Source organism: Anas platyrhynchos, chromosome 28 (genome assembly GCF_047663525.1).
Source record: "Anas platyrhynchos isolate ZD024472 breed Pekin duck chromosome 28, IASCAAS_PekinDuck_T2T, whole genome shotgun sequence".
Taxonomy (NCBI): domain Eukaryota; kingdom Metazoa; phylum Chordata; class Aves; order Anseriformes; family Anatidae; genus Anas; species Anas platyrhynchos.
In genome coordinates, this window is record NC_092614.1 from 4,544,001 (window position 1) to 4,570,287 (window position 26,287).

The 26,287-nt window shown below is 46.9% G+C and overlaps 2 protein-coding genes across 2 annotated transcripts; both read left to right on the top strand.

The window, feature by feature from the left end:
- On the top strand, positions 1–951 carry LOC119715078 (olfactory receptor 10A7-like). The gene has a single exon (XM_072028780.1). The coding sequence runs from the start codon at positions 1–3 to the stop codon at positions 949–951; it is 951 nt and encodes a 316-aa protein (XP_071884881.1).
- A 4,866-nt stretch (positions 952–5,817) lies between these two features.
- On the top strand, positions 5,818–25,362 carry LOC101793260 (von Willebrand factor A domain-containing protein 5A). Its single transcript, XM_072028863.1, has 18 exons — positions 5,818–5,931; positions 14,675–14,749; positions 15,540–15,787; positions 15,928–16,150; positions 16,512–16,654; positions 16,787–16,901; positions 17,636–17,763; positions 17,908–17,996; positions 18,250–18,394; positions 18,785–18,867; positions 19,342–19,456; positions 19,612–19,776; positions 20,059–20,162; positions 21,874–22,055; positions 22,226–22,429; positions 24,087–24,310; positions 24,617–24,740; positions 24,917–25,362. The coding sequence occupies exons 2-18, from the start codon at positions 14,707–14,709 to the stop codon at positions 24,994–24,996; spliced, it is 2,415 nt and encodes an 804-aa protein (XP_071884964.1). The 5' UTR covers positions 5,818–5,931; positions 14,675–14,706; the 3' UTR covers positions 24,997–25,362.
- The last annotated feature ends 925 nt before the right edge of the window (positions 25,363–26,287 follow it).

Here is a 26,287-nt window from a genome sequence, read left to right on the forward strand (position 1 = left end):
ATGAAGTCAGCAGAAAGACCAGAACTAGGAAACCATACTCTTCTGACAGAATTTGTCCTCTCTGGATTGTCTAACCACCCAGAACTGCAGAACCTGCTGTTCTTCACATTCTGCTTGATTTATACATTCACTATCACTGGAAATCTTCTCTTCTTCATTGCCACAGTGCATCCCAACCTCCACATGCCCATGTACTTCTTCCTCCGGGTCTTATCCTTCCTGGATGTTTCTACAGCATCCATTGTTGTTCCCAAGATGTTAGTAAACTTCCTGTCAGAGGAGAGGAGAATTTCCTACATGGGCTGTGCCACACAACTCTACTTTGTGATTTTCTTAGGAGCTACCGAATGCTACCTGTTGGCAGCCATGGCCTATGACCGCTATGTGGCCATATGCAACCCCCTTAGATATGCAATCATCATGAACAGCAGAGCTTGTTTTTTCCTAGTCCTGCTGTCATGTGCTAGTGGTAATGTTGTGTCTGTGGTGCAGACAGTTTGGGTGTTCACATTGCCATTTTGTGGGCCCAACAAGATTAACTACTTCTTCTGTGATATTCCACCAATCATTATGCTCTCCTGCACTGACACCTCCTTCTATGAGAAGCAGACAATTACAGCCACAGTGCTGGTCATCTTTACACCGTTTTGTCTCATCCTGGTATCCTATGCCTGCATCATCTCCAGCATTCTGAAGATTTCCTCTGCAGAGGGAAGATGCAAGACTTTCTCCACCTGTTTTTCACACCTTATTGTTGTAACACTATATTATGGTAGTGGGACCTTGATTTACTTACAGCCCAAGTCCAGTAATTCACAAGACACTAAGAAAATCATAGCTCTTTTTTACACAGTCATAATTCCTACATTAAACCCCTTGATTTACAGCCTGAGGAACAAAGAAGTGAAAGGAGCACTAGTCAAAATTATAGCTGAGCTGAGTAAGATATAAACTTATGCTGTTTGAAAGGAATCTTTCTTCTCCTCTGCATATTTGGACTGTATGTTTCTTTTATGTTCAACTGTTTTTAAATGTCCTGACAACTTGAAACACTAGGAAATTGGATGTATCTCAAAGTGCACTCAGGAAGTTTTTGCTTCTTTTGTCCAGTATGAGTGTATATGAAACTTACTAATTCAGTATTCATAATGCATCACCTTGTATCAGATGCTAGAGATGAAGATTTTTCTCTCTCTTTTTTTTTTTTTTTAAATTTTATTGCTTTATGTAAGAAATATTCTTTATTTCATAGACAAACAAAAATTCTCCACCCCCCACATGCTCCCAACATCTTGTAATAGATCATACAATCATTCAGGTTGGAAAAGACCTCTAAGATCACCTAGTCCAACCTTTAACTTAGTACTAAAGTCCACCACTAAACCATGCTACTGAGTTTTTTATCTACACGTTTCTTGAAGACCTCCAAGGATGGTGACTCAACCACTTTCCTGGGTAGCCTATTCCAATGATGCACAACCCTTGCAGTAGGTAAATTTCTCCTAATATCCAATGTAAACCTTCCCTGGCACAGCTTGAGTTCATTTCCCCTCATCTTACCACTTGGGGCTTGGGTAATGAGCATCTCATTATTTGACAGGGGGGGAAAGGGAAGAGAAGAAGAAGAAACAATACTTGTTTTGAGAAGAGAAGAGAAGAGAAGAGAAGAGAAGAGAAGAGAAGAGAAGAGAAGAGAAGAGAAGAGAAGAGAAGAGAAGAGAAGAGAAGAGAAGAGAAGAGAAGAGAAGAGAAGAGAAGAGAAGAGAAGAGAAGAGAAGAGAAGAGAAGAGAAGAGAAGAGAAGAGAAGAGAAGAGAAGAGAAGAGAAGAGAAGAGAAGAGAAGAGAAGAGAAGAGAAGAGAAGAGAAGAGAAGAGAAGAGAAGAGAAGAGAAGAGAAGAGAAGAGAAGAGAAGAGAAGAGAAGAAACACAGTAAAGTCACTGTAGCAGAGACTGCAATGCGTCTTAGACAATTATCTTGCTACCCAGGCCATACTGTCATTTGTATTTTGCATCTTGCTACCCAGGCCATACTGTCATTTGTATTTTGCATCTCTCTGCTGCTTGTTCTTTATGCCATGGATAATAGCTTTTGGCAAAGTGACTGAGAGGTTTGTAGAAGCAATTACAGATATGTGACTCCAGGACATTAGAGTATTCATTCAGGAGGAGGGAAGAAAACAGCCCTAGCTTTCTCAGAGGGGGAAGGAAACTGGAATAAGTCTCATCCACGGTCAATGACTGCTCTAAGTCCATAAGCGATGACTGTATGTGCCATTTTACCTGGTAAATCAGGGCATCTTGGCCAGATTTCCCATAATTCTTCTGCCTCATATTTTTGTACAGCACACAAAGTTTCTCTTTGAACAAACTCCAGAAACCAAGACACATCGTTTAGTCTTCCAAGAGTAAGTAATGTGTTATTTCCAAGAGCAAAATGTATTATTTGATTGATTTACCTAAGCACAAAAAGTACCGTAACGGGAAAGAAGAAACCTCTGTTGAGATTCATCTCCTCTGAGCTTTGTGTGTTGCCTTGTAGGGACAAATATTAGAGACAAGCATGATTGTAGGTCTATAAGCTGCCACGTTTAGCAGTACAGATATTGTTGATCACCTGGTCAAAGCTAAGGGTTTTAAACTGACCCTAACTCATGGGACTGCATGGGGAAGCTGATGTGTCAGAGCTGATGTGTGGAGACATTACAGACTGTCACTGCGGTGGCAGCTGCCAGAAACTCCAACAAGTGGAATAGAACCTTACATGCTCCTCCCAGGTGGGTCACAGATTTGAGTTGTTATATTACCTTATATACACCTTATCAGCTTATTCTACCAATATCTGGCCCACCAATAATCATAGGATCTTGTCATGGTCCTCTTCTTGGGTCACTTTTTTCAGGTATATTTAGCCAGTGTTGAGAGTCTGCTAGCAAAAAGATGTTGTTTAAAAGAATAAAACAATTGTTTATTGTTTAATGCATACAAAAGATTATTGGAATGTACCAAGCTCTAAGGCTAAGCATTTGTGTGTTTTTCACTTCTGGCAAAGCACCCAAAGAGCCTTGGATGGCCAAGCAGGAATCCGTCAGGAAGGAAAGTAGAAGTCCCATAAATCCTATGGCAGCTGCAAAGGTGTCTGAGTCATCAAGAGATGTGTGGGACTGCAATGCTTACTAGCATTTAAACAGAGAATTACTGAAGTTGGAAGGAAGCTCTTAAGATCTCTAGTCCAACTCACTCACTCAAAGCAAGTCAACTACAGCAGTATGCTGAGGGTCTTGCCTAGTTCAGTTCTGAACATCTTCAAGGATGGAGACACCACAGCACCTCCTGGCAACCTGTTCCATTGTTTGACTACCTCTGAAGTTAGAATGTTTTTCTTACATGTAATCAGAATTTCCTGTATTTTACCTTGTTCCCATTGCGTCTCATCCTGTCACTGGATGCCAATGAGTAGAGTATAGCTCCATCTGCTATGATCCATATTCTTTACTTATTTGTCATTCAGTTATATGCACTCAACATAGCCCAAATACTCGATCATGGATGAGGTTCATACACTGCAACTGCAAGCCCAGCAGCAGAACTTCTGTATGGTGCATCTAGTGGGGAATTAAAATCTCTTTCCCACAGCTCAGAAACAGAAAGCCAACAGAAAGTATGGTACAAACACCATCTTAAAATGATGGACCCTGTCCGTCATTTTCAGTGCCAACTTACTATTTCCTTGGCAGCAAGAATCCACTGCTGCAGGATGGGAGCAACTTAGCGCACTTTGGTGACTCCAGCCCTCAATTAAAATAGACTTTGCCTTGGGGAACAAGGAGGTCTAAGTGGTCCTCAAAACAGTACCCCACCTCTGGATATAGGCTCACCCATTACCGAACCATTTCCAGCTTTGGCAATCAATTCTCTGTGGGTGTGTGCCTTCAAGCAAGCTCAGCAATGTCTACAAGAAAGATCCAAGATGCCCATGTCTTCTTCCAAGGCTTCTTCACTGCTCCAAAATTGGCTCCCTACCTGTGTCCTGTTGGACCCAATGAGGCATGTTGGCAAAGCAAAAGGTGTAGTGGGTTTAGGTGGCAAGGTTTTGGTAGCAGGGGGGGGCATAGGGGTGGTTTCTGTGAGAAGGATCTAGAAGCTGCCCCATGTTTGGTAAGGGCCCCACTGTTGACCAGAGCTGAGCCAATAAGTGATGTTGTTTTGCACTTCTGTGAGAGCATATTTAAGACAGAGGAAAAAAAAACACAAAACAAAACACTGCGCCACACAGCAGCTGGGAGAGTGAGAGGGATGAGGAACAGCCTTGCAGGCACCAAGGTCAGTGAAGAAGGAGGGGGAGAGGTGCTCCAGGTGCCAGAGCAGAAGTCCCCTGCGGCCTGTGGTGAGGACCATGGTGAAGCAGGGTGTCCCCCTGCAGCCCATGGAGTACCACGGTGGAGCAGGGTTCCATGCTGCAGCCCGTGGAGGAGACCACGGTGGAGCAGGTGGCCCTGCACCAATGGAGGCTGCCACCTGTGGAAGACCCCTGCTGGAGCAGATTCCGGGCCAGACCTGTAGCCCATGGAGAGGAGACCACGCAGGAGCAGGTGATCTGGCAGGAGCTGCTGCCCGTGGGGGAGCCAGGTTGGAGCAGTTTTCTCCTGAGGGATGGACCCCATGGTATGGACCCATATCTGGAAGAGCTGCTGCCTGTGGGAAGCCCATGCCGGATCAGTTCATCAAGGACTGTATCCCGTGGGTGGGACCCTACAGCACAGGGGATGAGAGTGACCGAGAAGGAGTGGCAGAGAAGAAGTGCTGTAGACTGACCATAACCCCCATTCCCCAGTTCCCCTGCGCCGCTCGGGGGGAGGAGGTGGAAGAGGGTGGAAGGGGGGGGGGGGGGGGGGGGGGAAGGTGCTCTTGGTTTCTTTCCTTTGTTTCTCACTTCTCTAGCTTGTTAGTAATGAGCAATAAATCTTACTATCTCCCTATGCCGAGTCTATTTTGCCCATTAAAATAATTACTGTGTGATCTTCTTGTCCTTATCTCAACCTTTGAGCCCTTTTCATCATATTTTCTCCCCATTCCTCTTTGAGGAGGGGGAGTGAGAGAGTGGCTGTGGTGGAGCTCAGCTGCTCACTCGAGCGGAACCAAAACAAAAGGCAGAGAAGAGCGTCAGGAAGGCCAGCTGATGAACTTGTTTGAAGTACTTGTGTGGGTGCAGGGTAAACTGAGGTGGCCATTTGGAGACACTACCTGCTCAGCACCCACTTTTGCTTCTGGCTGTGGGGTGCTTCCTGAGGGGAACACATGAGCCTGCCCCCATCCCCTGAGCCCAGTCCCTCAGCAGAGTGGGCAGTACTGGGCAGACACCCCACCCTGTGCATCGCTGCTGTAGGTTGCTTCGTGATAGCCCTGGCTGTACACAACAAGCCTTTTGCAAGTGGCATCCCTGGCTCAGAGTCCCCGGAAGGTGGCCAACACATTACATGGTCTCTGTCAGTGCCTTTCCTGGCCTCTTTCCTCCATCCAGGCCCAAAAAGCACTTCCCATTCAGATACCCCATGGCCTTGTTTTCTTTATGGCTCCACTGACATCTCAGAACAGCCCAAAGACCCTGAGCATCCATACACCCAGTGCCTTCCACCCATCCCAACAGGCAGGGCTGGTAGTATCTCCAGTCCCCCTAGCCCATTCCATCAGGAAGGACCGGCAGCATCTTCAGTTCCCAGCCCTGAGTGCACATTTGTCTGCATTCCAGGCAGCCACACAGGCACTGTAACAGGGAACTCAGTTCCTATCTGTCCCTCCCACTTCCTGCAGATATCAGCCCTCCTCCTCCTCCTCCTCTTCCTCCTCCTCCTGCTGCAGCTAACAGTGTTCAGTCGCAGAACCATTCCTGTGTCTGTCTGCTCGTTGGTCCTGCTGCAGCATCCTGTTCCATGGTGAGTGTGTGCCTCTACATCCATCCTTACATCTGTTCCATGCACATGCGCACGTTTGTTTGTGCTTGCTGTACTGCTGCAAAGGTTAGGAGGCTTCTCCGTGTCTGTCTGTTTTTTATTGCTCATTCCTGCCAGGCTGAGGGGCATGGAACTTGTGTTGCTGTTCATTTCTGTTGCTCTGTGCAATGAGTCTCTCCATCTCTTGTTACTTACAGGGCTTTTGCATGAGACTAAGAACAACTTACGCCCTCAGGGAGAGTGCAGAAATAGAACTGGTTTGAGTAAGTTAGTTTAAATGTTGTCTATATATTTAGGCTCTTCATGGCTGAGGACAGAAAGTGTGCAAGCTAAGATTCAAATTGCCAATGAGCCATACACGCAGTGATCATGAGATCATACACACAGAGATCATGATATTCATAAATTCATATTAACACAGAATAAGTGAATAAGCATACATATTTTGTTACTAGATTTCTTAAAATTGGTTGCTGATAAAACAAAATTTCTACTATGATCACAGAATTATATCCTTAGTCAGATCTTTACTAATTTAGCAGCACTCAGTTTTATCAAATAGAAATGGTCTTCACAGGAATCCCTCTGACAATGGGGTCCTCCAGCAACTGGAGGTTTATCCATGTACAGCTTAAAGAAACTGGCAACAAGGATGGCCGACTGGAGACAGGGGTCTCTGGCAACACCAGGGACAAAGATGATGTGTATATGAGAGTATCGCTTTCTTATATGAGTAAGGTGCAGACACTTATACCTACCCTTACTTTTTGTGGTGAATGGTCCCTGATGGCAGGTTTGGACATAGTCATTTTCCTTCCTTTCTTCTTTTCTACTTTTCTCATTCTGTACTTTTGCTATGTGAAGACCCCAAACCCAGATGAAAAACTGATTTTTATGAGGTCCTTTCAAATTTACATGTGTTAAAATCCCCTTAACTTGGTAACTGTTTGGGGCAGTACTGGCAGAGAATACAAGACTGCCATTAATGCTGAGCTGAGTCAGGGTTGCTGGAGGCTCTCCATCTCCTGGGAACAAAAGGGTGGTTCCCAAAACCATTCCCTGAGAAATCTCACCATGACTGCAGATGATCATCAAGAGCTAACAGTTCTGAGCTCTGTCTAGGTGCTGCATCATTATGCCTGGAATGGAACTGCATGGTCATGCATCACATCTTCCTGGCTGAGAGCTTAGAATGACTTTGCAAGACAGTTCATCCCCTTCCCGCTCTCACCCTGCTTGTGTTAACATTCATGTTTACTCCTGGGGCAATGGGATGGATTTCCATTCATTAGGCTGACTTCTGCTCCTGTATGTAGGACAGTCATAGCCCATTGCTTATTACACCATCTGCCCAGTGTTACAAGCAGAGCACATGGGAGACACTCATCCCTCCCACCCCCACACGCCCCAGCCTCCCAGCCTTCACTGTGAGCCATGCTGCAGAGGGGTCCCCCCTTGCCTGGTCTCATTTGCAAGGAGGGGGGACACAATTCAGCAAGATGCCTCTTCCTCATCGACTGGGGAGAGGCGAGCAGGGCCGATGCCCCAGTGCTCCAAGCTTCCTTTCAGCCCCTCTCCTTTGCCTTTGTCATCTCCAATGGCCAGATAGAAATGCTGTTGCCATACTTGTCCACCTACCCCGCTCTCCACTCCTCATCCCAGGGTCACCAAGGTCTCCAATCCCCGTTCTCCCCAACAAGAAGCTCATACCTCAGAGGTGCCCAAGCCACCCCGCCCTTCCTCCCCACTGGTTGCAACCTGTCACCCAGGTGCTACTGCACAGGCAGCTCAGGCAGAGCCACTTTAGATCCAAATATCCCTGTGGCTTCTTCAAGCACTTAGGTACCGACCAAACACAGTGCAAATTTTCCTTCCTTACACCTTACTCCTTGAAATGAGTTAATACTTCAGCTGGGCTGGAACATTGAGGCACTTCCTTTTCCCTTTCCAAAAGCACCAGGGAAGTCCCCTGAGCAAATAAATGCCTTTCACCTGCCCCCGCACTTTCATGCAGGCTAGCCAGGCACTCATTCTGTCTTCCTCCTTTTTCCAGAAAGGCATTTCTCACTGGGATCTGATGCCTGCATCAAATGTTTTGCACCAGGATTTGCTGGTTTACTATGATCCCATTAAAAAGGACACTCAGATGCTGTAAAATATCATTTAAAATGACATTCTATGTTGTAGGACAGTAAAGAAATATGAGACATATAGAAAGAGGATAGCATAGATAATCACATCCCCATCAATGTTGGGAACCCCAGGCTGTGCAACATCAAATGGTGATCTACCTGATCAGCATGCAATATGTTACAATGAGCAGGCTTCAGTGTCAGCCCTGTTACAGTGATCTGGCTGAGGCTGTCTTGCAGCCAAGGCATTTGTGCAGCCCAGCACAATCCCGAAGGTGAAGCTGGATGTGCAGCACAGCACAGAACAGGCCTGTGCTTCCTCAGGTTAACTGTTGTGGGGGTCACCAACTCCTTCGTGTGTGATGATTCTCCAGCCATGATCACTACGGCACATTCTGGGTATTTACCGTAAGCATGCGCTAGGTGATGCTCCTTGCCCACTTAACCATCACTCAGCCACCTACTGGCAATCCTGAACAGACCTACAGGACAAAGCAGCCGATAAATGCAGTGCCAATTCTTCTACTGATACGAAAAAGGACATCTGCTATGATATGACATCACTTGGGGAGCGTATGAAGCATTTTCTGTTACTGGAAAATGTGAAGCATTAGCTAATGAAGAAAGAAACTTGGGACTCTATGAAGAACATGCTTAATGATCTTTAACAGCTTACATAAACCACGGCACATTGGTGTTATAATCACAGCAATAGCAAGTACATTTAGGTCAGTTAAGTCTGATGAAATCTGTCAGCATGTGACTACAATCTAACTGTGCTGTGATTAATTCTGATAATTGTCAGTGAATACCTACCAGAAATGTAGCTGCACACAATCATGGTTACTGATAGCAGTATAATGTTAAAGGTATGCAGACCTTTTCACGTTCCTTTAGGACAAGCATTTGCACATCCCTGAGATCTACTAACCTGCTGAGCTCCACAGGACCTGTATATTAGCCCTTGGAGTCAACATTCACAGCACAAGGGCTTCAAGATCCTCCCTCCTGACATGTTGAGTAGGCCCGGAGAAGATGTTTGCATCATGTTTTGCATTAAGAAGAAAAAAAAAAAAAAAAAAAAAGCACTCAGACTTTGTAAAGTATCATTTAATATGCTCTTTATTAAAGCTAACCCAAAAGAGAGGATGGTACAGAAAATGTTACCTTTCTTCGATGCTGGAAACTAGAAGCTGTAAAGCAGCTAGGGAAGGGGGAGAAAAAGAAACAGAAACAATAAGTCCGCGCGGAAGCACAGAGAGAAGGAAAAAAATTATTCTCTACTTCCCATCAACGAGCGGTGTTTGGCCATGTCCTGCAAAGCAGGGCCTCAAAACGCGTAGCGGTTGTTCAGGAGGAACAGCCCTCTCCCCCACGAGAGCCCCCCTTTTATTGCTGAGTGTGACATCAGGTGTTATGGAATATCCCTTCGATTGGTTTAGGTCAGCTTTCCTGGCGATGTCCCCTCCCCATCCTTCGCCCACCCCCAGCCTGCTGGCTCTTGGGGCCTTGGAAGGAGTACTGATGCTATGCCAGCACTATGCAGCAATACACACAACACCGGAGTGATACCAGTGTTGTTCCAGCTACGAGTGCAGAGCACAGCACTGTGTGGGCTGCTGCAGGGAAAGGTGACTCCATCCCAGACAGACCCAACACATCAGGTTAACTAATATGTGGATCAACAGCTCCTCTGTGTGCAATGTTCATTTGGTCAAGATTGCTGCGTACTTACAGCAATTTACTAGACCCACTAGTTTACAGTGTGTTCTTCACTGGTAATTTTCTTCCTAATGACACCACATAGACCCTGACCTGTCTTTTATCTCCTCTAAATTCAATGGCCTGTAGCTTTCTGTACTTCCTCAATTTCTTCAGGCAGATTGTTTATCATCCTTGCTAAGTCAGTTTTGTCTTTTTGAAGAGTCAGTTGAAACTGACCCAGAAGCAGCCACTTTGTCCTTATTCTGGAGCTTTCCTATTAGTGATGTTATTATATTATACATCACATGGACTAATAATTAATTATATACGCTCATGCAGCAATTCTGCAAGCAATGGTTAACTTCTGCCATTCCATAATCAAAGCTAAATATATTTGTGCTGGATCATGATTTAATTCTATGCTCTAATGGTCCCTCTTTCATTTCCTGTGAATCCAAGATTTACATCTCCTCATACACACTTTCCAAGCTGTCTTTCTCCTGCCTGATAGCAAAAGGAACTCTGTCCTTAACACTTGTGAAGAGCATGCTGGGAATAACTTCAGGCCTAGTAATTGGACTGTTGAAGTCTAAGCAAATACCCTTCATGGAACAACTTCATGGGGTAACCCAACTGTTTTGTTGGAGGGAGCTGTCTTAGGACAAGCTCTCACTGAGAACCTGTGCCTCTTCTTCCAGTAAGTATGGAGCCCCTGAATGGAATCTGAACACTGACTGATGTGTGTTCAGCCCTGCTTTCTCTCTGACAGTACATTCTTTCACAAATATTCTCTCTCCTAAGGGCTCTTTGTGAAGGGAGGGGAAGAGAAAACCAACAACATAGCATGGAGAAAGAATGGGAAAATGTTGGCATTTGGGAGCACACCTGATTCTAGGTGCTTTGATTCCTCCTCCCTCTCTTTTTGCAGACTGTGCTTAGGAAAACCTTCATTGCTGATGGTGACAGATCAGCATCTGCACAAACTGATGTGCTGGTGTATTTGTCCAGCTTGGAGACCTGCTACACTTCCACCACAATGCTCAGGCTGCTGGCCAGCTTCCTGACTGGGGACTGGACCACCTCTGCTCAGGGCTGTTTGGCTAAGCTCTATTTCTTTGGCTCTCTTGCAGCTTCTTAGTGCTGCTAGCTGGCAACCGTGTCCTACCATTGGTACTTGGTCAAACTGATATCAAATCAAAAGGACATATGTTTTCTCCCTTTCGATAGGGCAATGGAGCAAAATTTGAAATGCATTATGAGCAGATAGGTCTAACCTTTGCTATGATTAGTTATATAGGAGGAAGTTTAGAAACATTGTATTACTTAGCCAGCTTCATCTGTAAGCAAATACAGACTTGAACCTCAAAGTGAAGGCAAGATGATGCAGGCCTGGAGGATGTGTCAAAAGAAGATGAGATGAGGACTCATGCTATGCATATGTTCTTGGATGTGTAAATGACTAAGCTCAGTATGCAGGCCGAACATGAAATAATAAGAAAAGAAAGAACAAGATGTCTAGCTCATGCACAAGAGCCGGGTCCAAGCAGCGAACACAGTGAGGAAGACTATTGATGTCCACCAGAAAACCCCAAAAGACCACCGGTAGAAACAAATGTGCATGTTTCAGGGACATTTGAATATTTTAATGACTTCTGGGATGATGATAATTATCCAATAGAAATCTAATGATTTCTAATGAAATCTAATGATTTCGAATGATGATCTAAAGTTTTGGTAGTGGGGGGCTGCACAGGTGGCCTCTGTGAGAAGAGTCCAGAAGCTGCCCAGTGTTAGATAAGGGCCAGTTTCATTAGCCCCAGAGGGACCCAACCCTGGCCAGAGTGGAGCCAATAATCGATGTTGTTTGTGCCTTTGTAAGAACAGATTTAAGAAAGGGATAATCTGCTGTACACAGCAGCTGGGAGTGAGAGGACTGAGAAACATAGAATCCTAGAATATCCTGAGTTGGAAGGGACCCATAAGGATCATCAAGTCCAACTCCTGGTGCTACACAGGTGTGCCCAAAAGTTTAGACCATGTGACTAAGTGCACAGTCCAATCACTTTTTAAATTCAGACAGGCTTGGTGCAGTGACTGCACCCTGGGGAGCCTGTTCCAGTGTGCAACCACCCTCTCGGTGAAGAACCTCTTCCTGATGTCCAGCCTAAACCTCCCCTGCCTCAGCTTAACACCATTCCCACAGGTCCTATCACTGGTGATTACAGAGAATAGGTCACCTGCCTCTCCACTCCCCCTCGCGAGGAAGCTGTAGACCGCGATGAGGTCCCCCCTCAGCCTCCTCTTCTCCAGGCAGAACAGGCCCAGTGCCCTCAGCGGCTCCTCATACGTCTTCCCCTCCAGGCCCTTCACCATCTTCATCGCCCTCCTCTGGACACTCTCCAACAGTTTAATGTCCTTCTTGTACTGTGGTGCCCAGAACTGCACACAGTACTCGAGGTGAGGCCGGACCAGCACAGAGTAGAGCGGGACAATCACCTCCCTCGACTGACTAGCGATGCTGTGCTTGATGCACCCCAGGATACGGTTGGCCTTCCTGGTTGCCAGGGCACACTGCTGGCTCATATTCAACTTGCTGTCTACCACAACCCCCAGATCCCTCTCTGCGGGGCTGCTGTCCAGCGTCTCATCGCCCAGTCTGTACATATAGCCAGGGTTGCCCCATCCCAGATGCAGGACTCAGCACTTGCCTTTGTTAAACTTCATGTGGTTGGTGATCGCCCAGCTCTCCAATCTGTCTAGATCTCTCTGCAAGGCCTTTCCACCCTCATCAGAGTCCATAACTCTCCAAGTTGTTGTCGTTGGCAAATTTCCTCAGAACACCTTCTAGTCCTATATCCAAATCATTTATAAAAACATTGAAGAGGACTGGCCCTAAAATGGAGCCTTGAGGGACCCCACTAGTGACCATCTGCCAGCCAGATGTGGCCCCATTAACACAACCCTTTGAGACCTGCCTGTCAGCCAATTGCTCACCCATCGTGTGATGTTTTTGTTAAGTTGTATGCTGGACATTTTGTCCAGTAGGATCCTATGGGAAACCGTGTCAAAAGCCTTGCTGAAGTCCAAAAAGATCACATCAGCTGGTTTCCCTTGATCAACTAGATGGGTGATCTTATCATAAAAGGAAGTCAAATTTGTAAGGCAGGACCTATCCCTCATGAACCCATATCGGCTGGGACCAATGACCGCATTGTCCCCCAGGTGCGCTTCAATAACTTCAAGAATCATCTTCTCCATAATTTTACCAGGCACTGACATGAGACTGACAGCCCTGTAATTGCTAGGTCTTACCCTTCTTGAAAACTGGGACAACATTTGCCAGCTTCCAGTCCACTGGGACCTCTCCAGATTCCCAAGATCATTGAAAAATAATTGAGAGAGGACCTGTGATGACATCAGCTGGCTCTTTAAGCACCCTGGGATGGATCCCATCCAGACCCATGGACTTGTATGGATCCAGGTGGAGTAGCAAATTCCGCACACGTTCAGGGTCGGTTGGGTTTTTGTTATTCCCACCGTCATGGTCCTCCCACTCAGGGCAACCAGGGTCCCGAAGCCCACCATCAGCATTGAAGACAGAGGTGAAGAAGGCATTAAATGTCTCTGCTTTGCATATGTCATTGTCTGTGAGGAGACCTTCCCCGTCAAGTAGCGGATCTACTACATCCCTGAAGACACCAAGGTCAGTGAAGGAGAGCAGGAGGTGCTCCAGGAGCTGGAACAAAGTTCCCCTGCGGCCTGTGGAGAGGCCCCTGCTGGAGCAGGCTGTCCCCCTGCAGCCCATGGGTCCCACAGCAGAGCAGATCTACATGCTGCAGACCGTGGAGAACGGGGTCCCACCATGGGTTCCACAGTGGGGCAGGGTATTTGGGGTGTGCTGCCACCCATGGGGGACTCACGCTGGAGCAGTCTGCTTCAGACAGGTGGACCCTGTGGTACAGACCCATATTGGAACAGTTCTTGAAGAGCTGCTGCCTGTGGGAAGCCCACACAGGATCAGTTCAGGAAGATGGCATCCCATGTGAGGGACCCTATGTGGAGCAGGGACAGAGTGACTGTGAAAGAGTAGCAGAGATGAAGTGCTATATAGTGACCGCAGCCCCCATTTCCCCATTCCCCTGCGCCACTCAGGTGGAGGAATTGGAAGAGGGTGGATGAGGAGAAGGTTTTTTTTTTTTTTAGTTTCTCATTCCTCTGTTTTGTTAGTAATAGGTCATAAATTTCTCTAGCCTACCTATGCTGAGTCTGCTTTGCCTGTCACAATAATTACTGAATGATTGCCATGTCCTTATCTCAGCCCTTAGGCCCTTTTCATCTTATGTTCTCCCTCTTTCCCTTTGAGGAGGGGTAGTGAGAGAGCAGTTGAGGTGGAGCTTAGCTGTCCAGCTGGGTAAAACCACCACAAACTCATCTTCCCCCCACTGGCCTGGATGGCCATCCTTGCATCCAACCACAAATTCCATCCTCCTGCCCAACTTCCCATACATTCATATTTTTCTGCCATTCACTCCTCCTGCCACTAAATACTGCCCTCTTCAAACAACAGCTTTGCCATTCTCCTCCCACAAATCCATATATGCATCCACCCATATGCCCAGACTATGTTTCATCTGCTCTTTGTCCACCCCTCCTCTGTCCATTTCTTCCTGTCATTGGTGCTGGTTTCCTCCATGTGCAGTTGCCATCGCTCAGGCCCAAACCCATGCTCTGCCTTGTTTCTCAGTCTCTGACCATTATTTCTGCCACCTTCCCTTCCCTGTCTAGTGTAAATTAAGCTCACACACACACACCCCTTCCATTGGAAGATGGAGGTGCCCAGTTTCTTTCATGAGGTCCTCATAACTCACTTTATGCTCTTTCCCACACAGAACCTGTCTTCAACCTCAACCTTCAAGTCAAGATGAGGCCAAGTGGCATGCTGAGAAAGCATCGTGTGTACAGGGGTGAGTTGGGGCCAGGAGTGTGGTGTCTGTGAACAGTGGGGAGGATTTTTACTGGAAAATCAATGTGGAAAGGAACTGATTTCTTGAATGGTTGAGAGGGAAGCACATATCTTTGTGTTCTGGAAACTCAGAGGTATGCCCTGTAGTCAGTATTTACTTTTTCTGAGTTGCATAGGAAAAAAGAGGTTGCTGTACATGTGATTCATTTCACCCATAGTGCTTAGGGCTTTCCAGGGAAGACATCAAGAAATGGGACGATGATGTGGACCTCCTGTGACTACCTTTTATGTTATGCTAGGGTCCCTCCTTCCTTTTCAGTAGTGCAAAATGAGTCGTATACGCACTTAAGTTAATCTCTCTGGAACATTAGTCTCAAAACAGGAGGTAGGACTTGCTTCTTGTCTCTGAGATACAGTATGAAGGTTTGAAGAGCTGCAGAGAACTTCCTGCCATTTGCATGAAGCTTGCTGTGGGGCTATCTCATTCCATATATTGAAGGACAGACTTGTCACAGTGCCATGATAGGTCTGACTTAAGGTGAAGCATGGAACAATTAGGTGATCTGAGGTCTATGCGAGACAGAACGGGGCTTAGAGAGATGAGGAAATGTGGTCCAAGTGACACATACTGGCAGCCTTAGGGACCTTTCATTGCTGTTTGTCAGCTTTTGCAAATTGTATTTCTGTGGCAAGTTTGGACACACAAATGTTGCCTATTGCTAGCAGACACTTTAAATGTAAAATACTCTACAGTCAACCAGTGAGTCTGACAACTGTTATGTCTTCCTCAGGATTATTTGACAGGGGAATGTGGTTCTTTTCAATATATCAAGAAATACAGCTGGAATCTGTGGCAGTAAATGTAACCATCCAGGACTTTGTGGCTGATGTGGAGTCTAAGCTGTTTTTCCGCAATAAGCAGCAAGTCTCTGAGGAGATCATGTTCATCTTTCCTGTGGACCCTGACACTGTTGTATACACCTTCTATGCTACAATGGGGGACACCCGTATTGAAGCAATGCTCTGGGACAAGGAGGAGGTACTCTGATTCTTTGGGGGGGAGTGAGGGTGGGGGATTGATGGGGCAGGGAGAGGGGTTCAGGTTGAAGTGAAGTGTGGAAGTGAGAGAATAAAATTCTGCTGAGACCTCAGTAACACATTTTTCTCGCTTTGTGGTAGGCCCAGAAGCTGCACAAAGCCACTTCAGGCATGGAGAATTTGAGATACCTGCAAGATCAGCCAGATATTTGGGGTCCAGTGTTTGCCTGTTTCTTGGGGACCCTGCCTCCTAACAGGGATGTGGCCATCAACCTGTGCTATATCCAGGAGCTGCCGCTGCATACTGATGGAGCTGCCTTGTTTTGCTGGTCACGATACCTTCTCCCCCAACATATGCGCTTTAGTGAGTGATCCCACGGGTGCCTATACCAGGGAGGAGCACACTCCTCCTCACCATCTCTGTGGGGCAGGACCCCATAGCTGCACACATGCCACACCTATAGAATCCGAAAATAACCCCTCATACCTCACAGCCAGAAGCCCCCCAAGTCTCCCCACATATTCCACAGCAAAAGAACCCCACAAATTCCTATACAGTCCACACTGTGAGACTACAGATCCCCCCATACAAGCATCGCAGTGAGAAAATCTCAGATTCCACATCTGACCCACCACCACCACCCATGACAGATAGTACTCCACAATCACTGTCTGCTGCCCTACATTCTCTCCTTTCACTTTCTCACATCTTTTTGTCCCTACAGACTGGCAGATTTCTGAGGACGAGAGACTGGAAAACCTGCACTTTAGAATCTGCCTGCAGTCAGCCTGTGGTGTGTCTCATGTAGACATTAACAGCAGCCACACCCCTCTGCAATACACAGCTCCAGATCAGACATCTGCTGAGGTATGGCCCTGTCAGATGCCAGAGTCCCAAAGTGGCAAAGTAGGGAAGGGTCTGTGATGTACTGATGATACTAAGGACTCCTTGATCCTTTTATTTGGTTCTCTTTCCTCCCCACACCCTACTTGTCCTCAGGTTTCCTTGAAATCAACACCTTGGCACTTTGATGATTTGCAATTGCTTGTTTATTATAAAGGGCCTCACAATCTCAGTGCTGTGGTGGAGAGCAGAGATCCCAAAGCTGCACCTGGTGAGTGTGGATGGCAGAACTGGGCACCAGGGAGACTGGGGAAATCTGAGGAATTTTCAGGCAATAGCTTCATCAAATTAGAGAATCACAGAATATCACAAGTTGGAAGGGTCCCACTTGGATCATGAAGTCCAACACATGGTTTCACTCAGGATTACCTAAGATTAAACCATATGCCTAAGAGAATTTTCCAAATGCTTCTCAAAGTCCAACAGGCGTGGTGCTATGACCGCTTCCCAGGGCAGCCTGTTCCAGTGCCCCATTGCTCTCTCAGTGAAGAACCCTTTCCTAATATCCAATCTGAACCTCTCTGGACACAGCTTCATACTATTCCCCCAGGTTCTGCCATTGGTCACTAAAGAGAAGGGATCTGCACTTTCTCCTCTACTCCCCTTCATGAGGAAGCTGTAGGCCACAGTGAGGTCTCCCCTCAGTCTACTCTTCTCTAGAACAAACCAACCAACCGACTTCAGCTGCTCCTCATAAGTCTCCCCCTCTAGACCCATCTAGAATTTGGCACTTGGTCTTGTTAAAGGTCATGTTGTTGGTGATTGCCTAGCCCTCTAATTTGTTAAGATCTCTTTGAAAGGCCTCTCTATCGTTGAGGGAGTCAACAGTTCCTTCTAAGTTAATATCATAGGTTGGAGCTAAGGGCAATATGTAGGACAAAAGCAAAGAGACAGAGAAGGGGGTTCCAACCTAAAAATGCTCCTTGCTTCTCCCCCATGCTCCAGGATCCCTGCTGGGAGACCCTGTGGTGATGGTGACACTGAAGCCCAGCATTCCTGAAGTGGTGCCCAGTACAGGCCAACTTGGGGAATTCCTCTTTCTCATAGACTGCAGCCTCTTCCAGGATGCACAGGTACCATCTGAGGAGGTCTTCAGTGTGGACTTTTCACAATACTTCTGCTCAGGTGGTGGGGATAGAGGCAAGCTGCTTCGTGGGAGTGGATGTTCTGCCTAGCTTTCCCATCTAAGCTCTTCCCATCGTTCTGTCTGTCCCTAGAACACACTGCTCTTCCTCCTCAAGAGTTTGCCTGTGGGCTGCTATTTCAACATCTACAGTTTTGGGGCCACTTTCAAAGCCTTCTATCCGTGAGTTGGGGGTGATGTTGGGGCAGGGCCAAGGGGCAAGTTGAGTATGACTCTTCTAAGTGAAACTAGAGACAAGCTCTAGCTGGATGGCAGCTGTTGGGTTGGATCTGTTAGAGGCACTGATAGAGTAAGTTCTCCTTTCAGGCTGCTTCTAGAACACTGGTAGTGAGGTGGGGCTTTCCTGGAAGTGGTCATGTGGGGATAGCTGTGGACCAGGTTCTCTCCCTCTGACATTCTGCTTGCTCTCCCATAGGCAAAGTGTGGAATACACGCAAGAAAGCATGGACAATGCTGTGAGACGCCTCTCTTCCATCTGCCCTGATCTAGGGGGCTGTGACCTCCTGGGCCTCCTAAAGTCAATCTATAGCACACCACTCCTTCATGAGCATCCCCGCCAGGTATCAGGGCACAAAGTGTAACGGGGAAGTGAAAGAATGTAAACAGTGGGGCAAAGGCAGATTTCAGTATGCATCATGAGTCATGCTGCTGGCGCTTGCATTGAGAGTTGCCATGTAGGGGGGCATTCTAATGTCAGAACATGACACCGTCATTGGGGAGAGCAGCTTAGGAGGGCTTCTGTGGAATTTGCCTTTGGAGAAAGTGGATATTCCTTGTGGCATGCCACTTTACTAGCAGATGTCTTGGTGTTCCTGAAAGGAAACACAATCTCTTTCTCTCCCTCTTTCAAGGTGGAAAAGGGTAAGGCTGCCTGCATTGTAGGACAGTGTCTTTCCTCTGTGAGGGTTCACAGCCCTAAAAATCTTTGTTTCCCCTCCTCTCTGCCCCAGCTCTTCATATTCATCCAGAGGAAGATCTCCAGTGAAGAGGAAGCTATCATGGCTGAGGTCCACCGCTACCGTGATGACCAACGGTAATGGGGGAGCCCTGTTCCTGTCCCCCAACATGGTCACTCGCCCTGACTGTCAGTCTTTCAAAAATTCTCTCAGGTCCTAGTCTGTCCTACATCTTCTCTTTGGTGGAACTTCAGCAATGACCTCCACACACTCTTTCCTTACCTCACTAAGACTGCCTGTACTCTTCTTGTAGTGGGCCTTCTCTCACAATTTTTCCAGGCTGTTCTCAGCACTTTTCTTTTTCCCCTCACCATGCAATACCTCAGTATGCTCTGAGGGCCCAAAATCCATTCCCATGACCTCTATAACCCCCAAAAGTTTAACCTCTCCCTACACAGCAGGCAAACTCTCTCACTCCAGGGTGAGAGAATGCTGAATCACAGTTTCATTCCTACAATTAAAAACAGTCTTACCTTTCCTTTATACCAATCTTGCCATTCTTACCTCTCACCTTTGTCCACTCTCTAACCTTTCTCTCTTTTCCTGTACAGGTGTTTCTGTTTTCCTGTTAACAGCTGTGACAGCTTCAAACTTTGCCAGGCCATTTCCCTGGAGACGAAGGGTGAATGTGTGTGCATCCACTCCAAACTGGACATGACATCTGAGGTAACTCCCCAGGCACCTGTGCTTCCAGCATTCCCACTGCTCTATACAGCACTTCCAATGGTTCTCCTAGATATGCAAGGCGATCCAAATGCCATCATCCACGCCAACTCAGAGACCCCCTCCAGCAGTCTGTGCTCTCTGTGTCCCCTCACCAGGCAGTGAAATGCCTGCAGCAGGCCCTGAAGCCTCTGGCAAGTGAGATCTCACTGCACTGGGACCTTCCACCAGGCCTGGAGGTGACAATGATTAGAAAAGCTCCCAAGTCGATCTTCCAGGGACATCAGAGCATCATCTATGCCCAGATCCATGGACAAGCACAGGTGAGAGATCAGATCCAGAAGCAAGGCTTTCTGGAAGGTATAGGAAACACTCCCAGTTTCATGTTCTCAACACAGGGAGTCGTTCACCTCTACTAGACCTGGGAAAGACCAGTGTTATGTCTCTGTGAACCCTGTTTTTTCCCTCCGAGATACCACTGCCTCTGCTCCAACTACGGACATCTATCTACTACTTTAGCAGAGCAGAGATGGAAGCTAAGTGGCCAGCCTCCCTGTGCTTTGCAGATAAACTTTTCTGTCTGATTCTTTCCCTTGTGTCCCCAGGATCCAGAGGCAGATGTGGCAGCTGTGACCCTAAAGTACCTTGTAGACAGTCAGTCCTTCGCTTACACACTCAGGTTCTCACTGCTCCCATCAGCAGATGACAGGTGAGAGGATAACATAATGGCCCACAAAGACAAAGGGATATTATCAAGGTCTCAAGGAGGGACAACAGGTGTCCTTTGCTTGCATACCTTGAGATGGGAAGACAATATAGGTTTCCAGTGCTCCCAACTTATCTCCTCTGCCTTGACATGGGGAGAGGATTTGGGTGACCATTGCCCCACTGCCCCCTCATCTTTACTCCTGCTGCTACTCCACAGCAGCCTTGGTTGAGGGAAACACTGTTGACGTAGTCTACCTAGACTTCAGCGAGGCCTTTGACATGGTCTCCCACAATATTCTCCTGGAGAAGGTGGAAGCCCATGGCTTGAACAGGTACGCTTTTTGCTGGGTTAAAAACTGGCTGGACGGCTGGGCCCAGAGAGTGGTGGTGAACAGATTGAAATCCAGCTGGCGACTGGTCACCAGTGATGTTCCCCAGGGGTCAGTGTTGGGGTCCATCCTCTTTAATATCTTTATTAATGATTTGGATGAGGGAATTAAGTGTACCCTCAGTAAGTCTGCAGACAACACCAAGCTGGGGAGAAGCGACAATCTGCTGCAGGGCAGGAAGGCCCTGCAGAGAGACCTGGACAGGTCAGATCAATGGGCAGAGGATGATGTTCATAATGGGATGATGTTCAACAAGTCTAAGTGGTGGGTCCTGCACTTTGGTCCCAACAACCTCATGCAGCATTACAGGCTTGGGGCAGAGTGGTTCAAAAGCTGTGCAGAAGAAAAGGATCTGAGGGTGCCGATTGATGCTCGCCTGACCATGAGCCGGCAGTGTGTCCAGGTGGCCAAGAAGGCCACTGGCATCCTCGCTTGTATCAGGAATAATGTAGCCAGTGGGACCAGGGATGTGATCTGTATTCTGCTCTGGTGAGGCCACACCTTGAATAGTGTTCAGTGTTGGGCTCCTTGCTACAAGAAGGACATTGAGACCCTGGAGCATGTCCAGGGAAGGGCTACAAAGCTGGTGAAGGGTCTGGAGCACAAGTCTTATGAGGAGCAGCTGAGGGAACTAGGGTTGTTCAGTCTGAAGAAGAGGAGGCTCGGGGGAGATCTTACTGCTTCTCTACAGCTACCTGAAAGGAAGGTGTGGGGAGCTGGGTGTTGGCCTCTTCTTGCAGATAGCCAGTGATAGGACAAGAGGGAATGGCCTCAAGTTGCACCAGGGGAGGTTTAGGTTGGAAGTGAGGAGACATTTCTTCTCAGAAAGAGTAGTCAGGCATTGGGATGGGTTGCCCAGGGAGGTGGTGGCGTCACTGTCCCTGGGGGTTTTTAAGGAAAGGTTGGACATAGTGCTTAGGGACATGGCTTAGTGTAGCTTTTTTGAAATTCTTTTGCAAACACAGATGCAGAACCCTGGTAATCGTTTCTTTCACTCAGATTTTGGAAAAATGAGATTTGAAACACTCTTAGTGCAAGTCCTAGGAAACCTGACCAGGGATCCAAGTTGTGTTTCCTTGGTTCTGATAGTCCCTGGAAATGAGTGCTGGGACTCATTTGTCGCTTAAACACCGTCTCTGGGAGTGTTTAAGGAAAGGTTGGACGTGGTGCTTAAGGACATGATTTAGTGGGCAATATTGGTGGTAGGGGGATGGTTGGACCAGATGATCTTGGAGGTCTTTTCCAACCTTAATCGTTCTATGATTCTATGATCTCATCCCCCTACCCACAGTGGAAACAAGGACTAACCCCCTTTCTCTGCAGGCTGCCTGTGCACCGTATGGCCATGATGCATCTGCTGTGGAAACTGTCCCGGGATGGGACAAGCAGGTCAGAGAAGGACATCTGGCAGAATGCAGTTACGTTCAGCCTCAGCCTGGGGGTCCAATCCCCCTTCACATCCAGCATAGCTGTACGCATGGAACTGATGGATACCTGGCACCATGGTAAGGCCAAGAATAGTGGGGATAGGATTGTAAGGGGAAAGTGGAACTTGCTGGTCTGATGCCTCCTCACCATCACCAGCCCCATATCCTGTGGGCCTGAACAACCGTTTGCCTATCTCTTAAATACATTAGTCTAACCCTCACTCCCCATCTTCCTGCCTCTCTCTCAGATTCTTTGCCTCTAGACTCCCCTATGCTGCTTCCTCCCTCTCACAACCTGGTTCCCTGCCAGCTTCTCTGGTGTGGCTTCAGGCCTGTGTGGTTCAACTCCACCAAGTTTTGGATGGTCCAAAAGTTCCAGTTCTGTCTTGAGATGCTTCATCCCAAAGCCTCTGATGCTGTAGTACTGACCAAGCTCTCATCCCCCCGTAAAGGTAAGTAGAAAATTCTCAACTGTGGATCCTCGGATGTGTTGCATAACAGTTGAACTCTCCTTTCAGTATTTATTTTCTCACCAGACTTCCTGATTATCACTGTGCTTGTGACGGATGGAGAAATAGGCAAAGCAAATTTGCCCTTAGTGCATTGGAAGCCTCAGTCCAGACAGAACATGAAAGGAAGAGACTGCTGTCTAGGTCTTGAGCTGAAGAGAGAGGCTAGTGCTTCTCTCTGGTGCTGGGGCAGAAGTGCCCTCCTCTGTGAGAGGTATACTCTAGACAAGGCCTGGAGCTGCTAACTGAAGGAACGAAAAGTAATGAGCACACTGCACACCATCAGGGTGAATGAAGAGGAGATTGCTGTGGTCTTTGTGGAAAGTCTGCAGAGAGAAGATTTTGAGTGACCTGAAGCAAGGACATCTGGAATTCACAGTCAGAATGGAGAAAGCTGGAGGCTTGTGACTTCTGGCACCAATAGGAAGGCTCCTGCTCAACCTGCAGACCTGCAGCTCCAGAATAAGTATAGTGCCCAGGCACTGGTGAGAACAAACTAGGACTTTCAGCGGAGGCATCCAGAGTCAGCTGAGCCTGACTCTAGTGTCCAAACAGAAAGAAAAGGCATGTGAATTACTGGAAACTCTCTCATTACGATAAAGGCATTGATACACTAGAATGAATCTAGAGGAAGGCCACTAAAATGAGGGGGCTGAACTACATGGCATGCAAAAAGAAGTTGAAGGAGCTCGTTTTGTTATTAAGGATACCTTATTTTTGTCTACAATTACCTGACTGGAGGAAGATCCAAAGAATACAGAGACTTGGAGGTACATGGCCTTAGGATAAGAGGCAATTGATACAAGTTGGAACAAGGGAAATATTGAATGGGTATAAGGAAGTTTTTGTTTTGTTTTGTTTTGTTTTAAATCATAATAACCAAGAACTGTTGGAATCCTCAACCTTGGAGATGTTCATGATAAGTTCCTGGGTAAACTGATCGAAATGAAAACTTCCTTGAATTATGGCATTGGACTAGATGACCTCCAGAGATTCCTGCCAACCTAAATTACATTGTATACATTTAGGCTAGCTTTACATGATCCCTAGTTCTGCCCCCAACTTCTTTGTTCCCCAATACTTCTTCTGCCCACAAAAGCTGTTAATTCTGCTGCAGAACTCGGACATGCCTAGAACATTAATATCCTATGGTCTGTGCTTGACCCTCCTCACCTTCACACTCACGTATTGCAGTGCTGTTGTAGCTTCAAAGAAGTCTTATATCCCAGAATGTGGAAAGGAGCAGCTCATGTTGAGACTGGGTTCAAGAATTGATGGTGGAGAAGGATGAAGTGAGGTTTTAAATGCTGTATAATCATAGAATGGTTTGGATTGGAAGGAACCTTTAATGATCATAGAATCATTTAGGCTGGAAAAGACCTATAAGATCAGCAGTGTCAGCATACCTGTGAGGGACTGGGAAAATTTGAGGGTGCTCTGGGAGTTCTGGAAAAGTCCAGGATGCCTTTGGAGGTCTGGGAAAACTTTGGAAAGCCCAGAAAGGATGTAGGACAGTTGAGGATATCTGGAGAAGGTAGAATTTAAGGTTACTAACCATTGCTTATTTCATAGGAGCTATGTGAATATTTCTGTCTTCCAGAGCAGGAATCTCCTCCTGAAGAGCTGGTGATGGAGGAACCACCACCATTTCACATAAGTTGGGACTGGAAAATTTCACCGTTGTCGACAAGACTGTGTGACTTCTCCAGTCTCAGGGCAGTAGTGGCACTCCAGAAAGCAAATGGCTCATGGGACCTGACCTCAGCCCTGACCTCAGCCTTGAGGCTCAGCAAGGCTGAAGTTAAGGGCCAAAGGCCCAGTAAGGTAAGCAGATCAGGGGCGGGTGGGGGGAAATATCATGAGCTGAACTTTTATCTTCTCCAAGTTTCCAGTCTGAGCTGAACCATCAGGAGAAGATCAGAACAGTCAGGATATTGAGGCTGTCTGCTTGTAGAAAGGAGAGATGTAATCAGGTATCTGGGAACTTTCTGGCATTGAGGATTTCAGAAGCTCAGAGAGTTTGTGTGTGTGTATAGAAGTCCTCCTTTCAGGCAAAGATTTGTCCAAAGGTTTGTGCTATTTTAGGTTTGGTCTTTCTTTTCCCCCTGACTGTTCCATTTTCCTCCACAGCATGTGAAGCCGACTGCCTGGGCCACAGTGTTGGCCTTAGTCTGGTTGCACCGGTATAAATGGAGGGTATCTTGGTCAGAACTTCTGGAGGCCAAGTCTTGTAGGTGGCTACGGGACCAAACTGGTAAGTAGATTTTGCTAGGAGGAGTCATACTCTAGGCATTTCCCACAAACTTGCACAGCAAACACCCATGTTCTTCTTTCCCTGTGCTCCTGTGTGGCAGTCTATGAGACTGGCAGTACACACTGTCTTCCCTTTCTGAGTTGTGTCCATCCTCTACCTTTTCTCTCTACTTGCAGAGATCCATCTGGATGAATGTCTGGAAGCAGCAAATTCCCTCTTAGGTTGCTTGGTAGAGCCCATCAGCTTCAGGATGTGAACTTCCCCATACTACTGGGAGTGAGCAAAAAGTTGGTCAGGGATGCAGCCAGGATTAGTGACCTAAACTGTCTGAAAGGATATTCAGTATCATTAATACAACGCTAAAAATAAAATATGAAAAAGAAAAATGGAGGGGAGAGGAGAAGAGAGGGCAGGGCAGGGCAAGGGGAGGGGGAAACTGGGGCAAGTTGAGGCTGGAGTAGGGGACATTGTCTTCCAGAGAAGGCATTGCTTAGAGATTGGATGGGCATCAGTTTACTTGTAGGAGATGGTGAGTGCCTTTGCATCAGAACTGGTTGCCTACGCATTATTTGTTTTTTCCCCTCTTTTCTTCATTTATTAAACTGTCTATATCTTGACATGAGTCCTCTTGCTTTTGCTCTTTTGTGTGCATCCGATCCTTCAACCAGTAGCCCCAAAGCCCTAAAGTTCCTTTCGGTCACTTTTGGTCTTCTCTTTTCTATCTTATCAGTGCCAACATGAAAAACCAATAAAGGGTAATAATCAGAGGGATGTACCAGATGAGCGGCTTTCCAAGTGATGTCTCTTACCTGAGCCCCAGGGAGACAACAGATTTGCCTATAGGTTGGGTCTGGATGGCAAATCAGGCCTTCCATTCCCTTCAGAAGGGAGTCCCCTATGACAATAACCCTTCTTTTTTTTTTCTTGGTGGGAGTTGTTGTGATGTGGGGCTTAGATTGACTTGCCCTTGGCAACTCCCCCAATGTGGATGGACCTTTGTCCACATTGCCATTCGCTTGCCCATTAAGTTCCAGAGCCTCATAACTGTTGTGTAGGGGCACCTGGGAGGGTAAGGTAGGCAACAGGGGGGTTCACCTGCTGTGCTGAACAAGAATCTGCTTTTCCTTGGTTCTGATAGTCCATGGAAATGAGTGCTGGGACTCATTTGTCGCTTAAACACCGTACCTGGGAGTGTTTAAGGAAAGGTTGGATGTGGTGCTTAAGGACATGATTTAGTGGGTGATGTTGATGGTAGGGGACCAGATGATCTTGGAGGTCTTTTCAGACCTTTATCATTCTATGATTCTATGATCACGTCCCTTCACCTGTTGCCCTTCTTTAAGCAGGGATATATGACCTTCAGCCCAAACCTAATCTATGCTATGATTCCATGATTTTGTGATTCTAAGTGTCTCCCGAGTAAGAAAACAGAGACCAATGTCTTATAGCTTGATAACAGTCTCACGTTTGAACTCTGCCCCAATACATTGCATGGAAGAACTGAGCTCATACAGTTTAGATGAAAAAGCTAAAGAACAAACTTCATC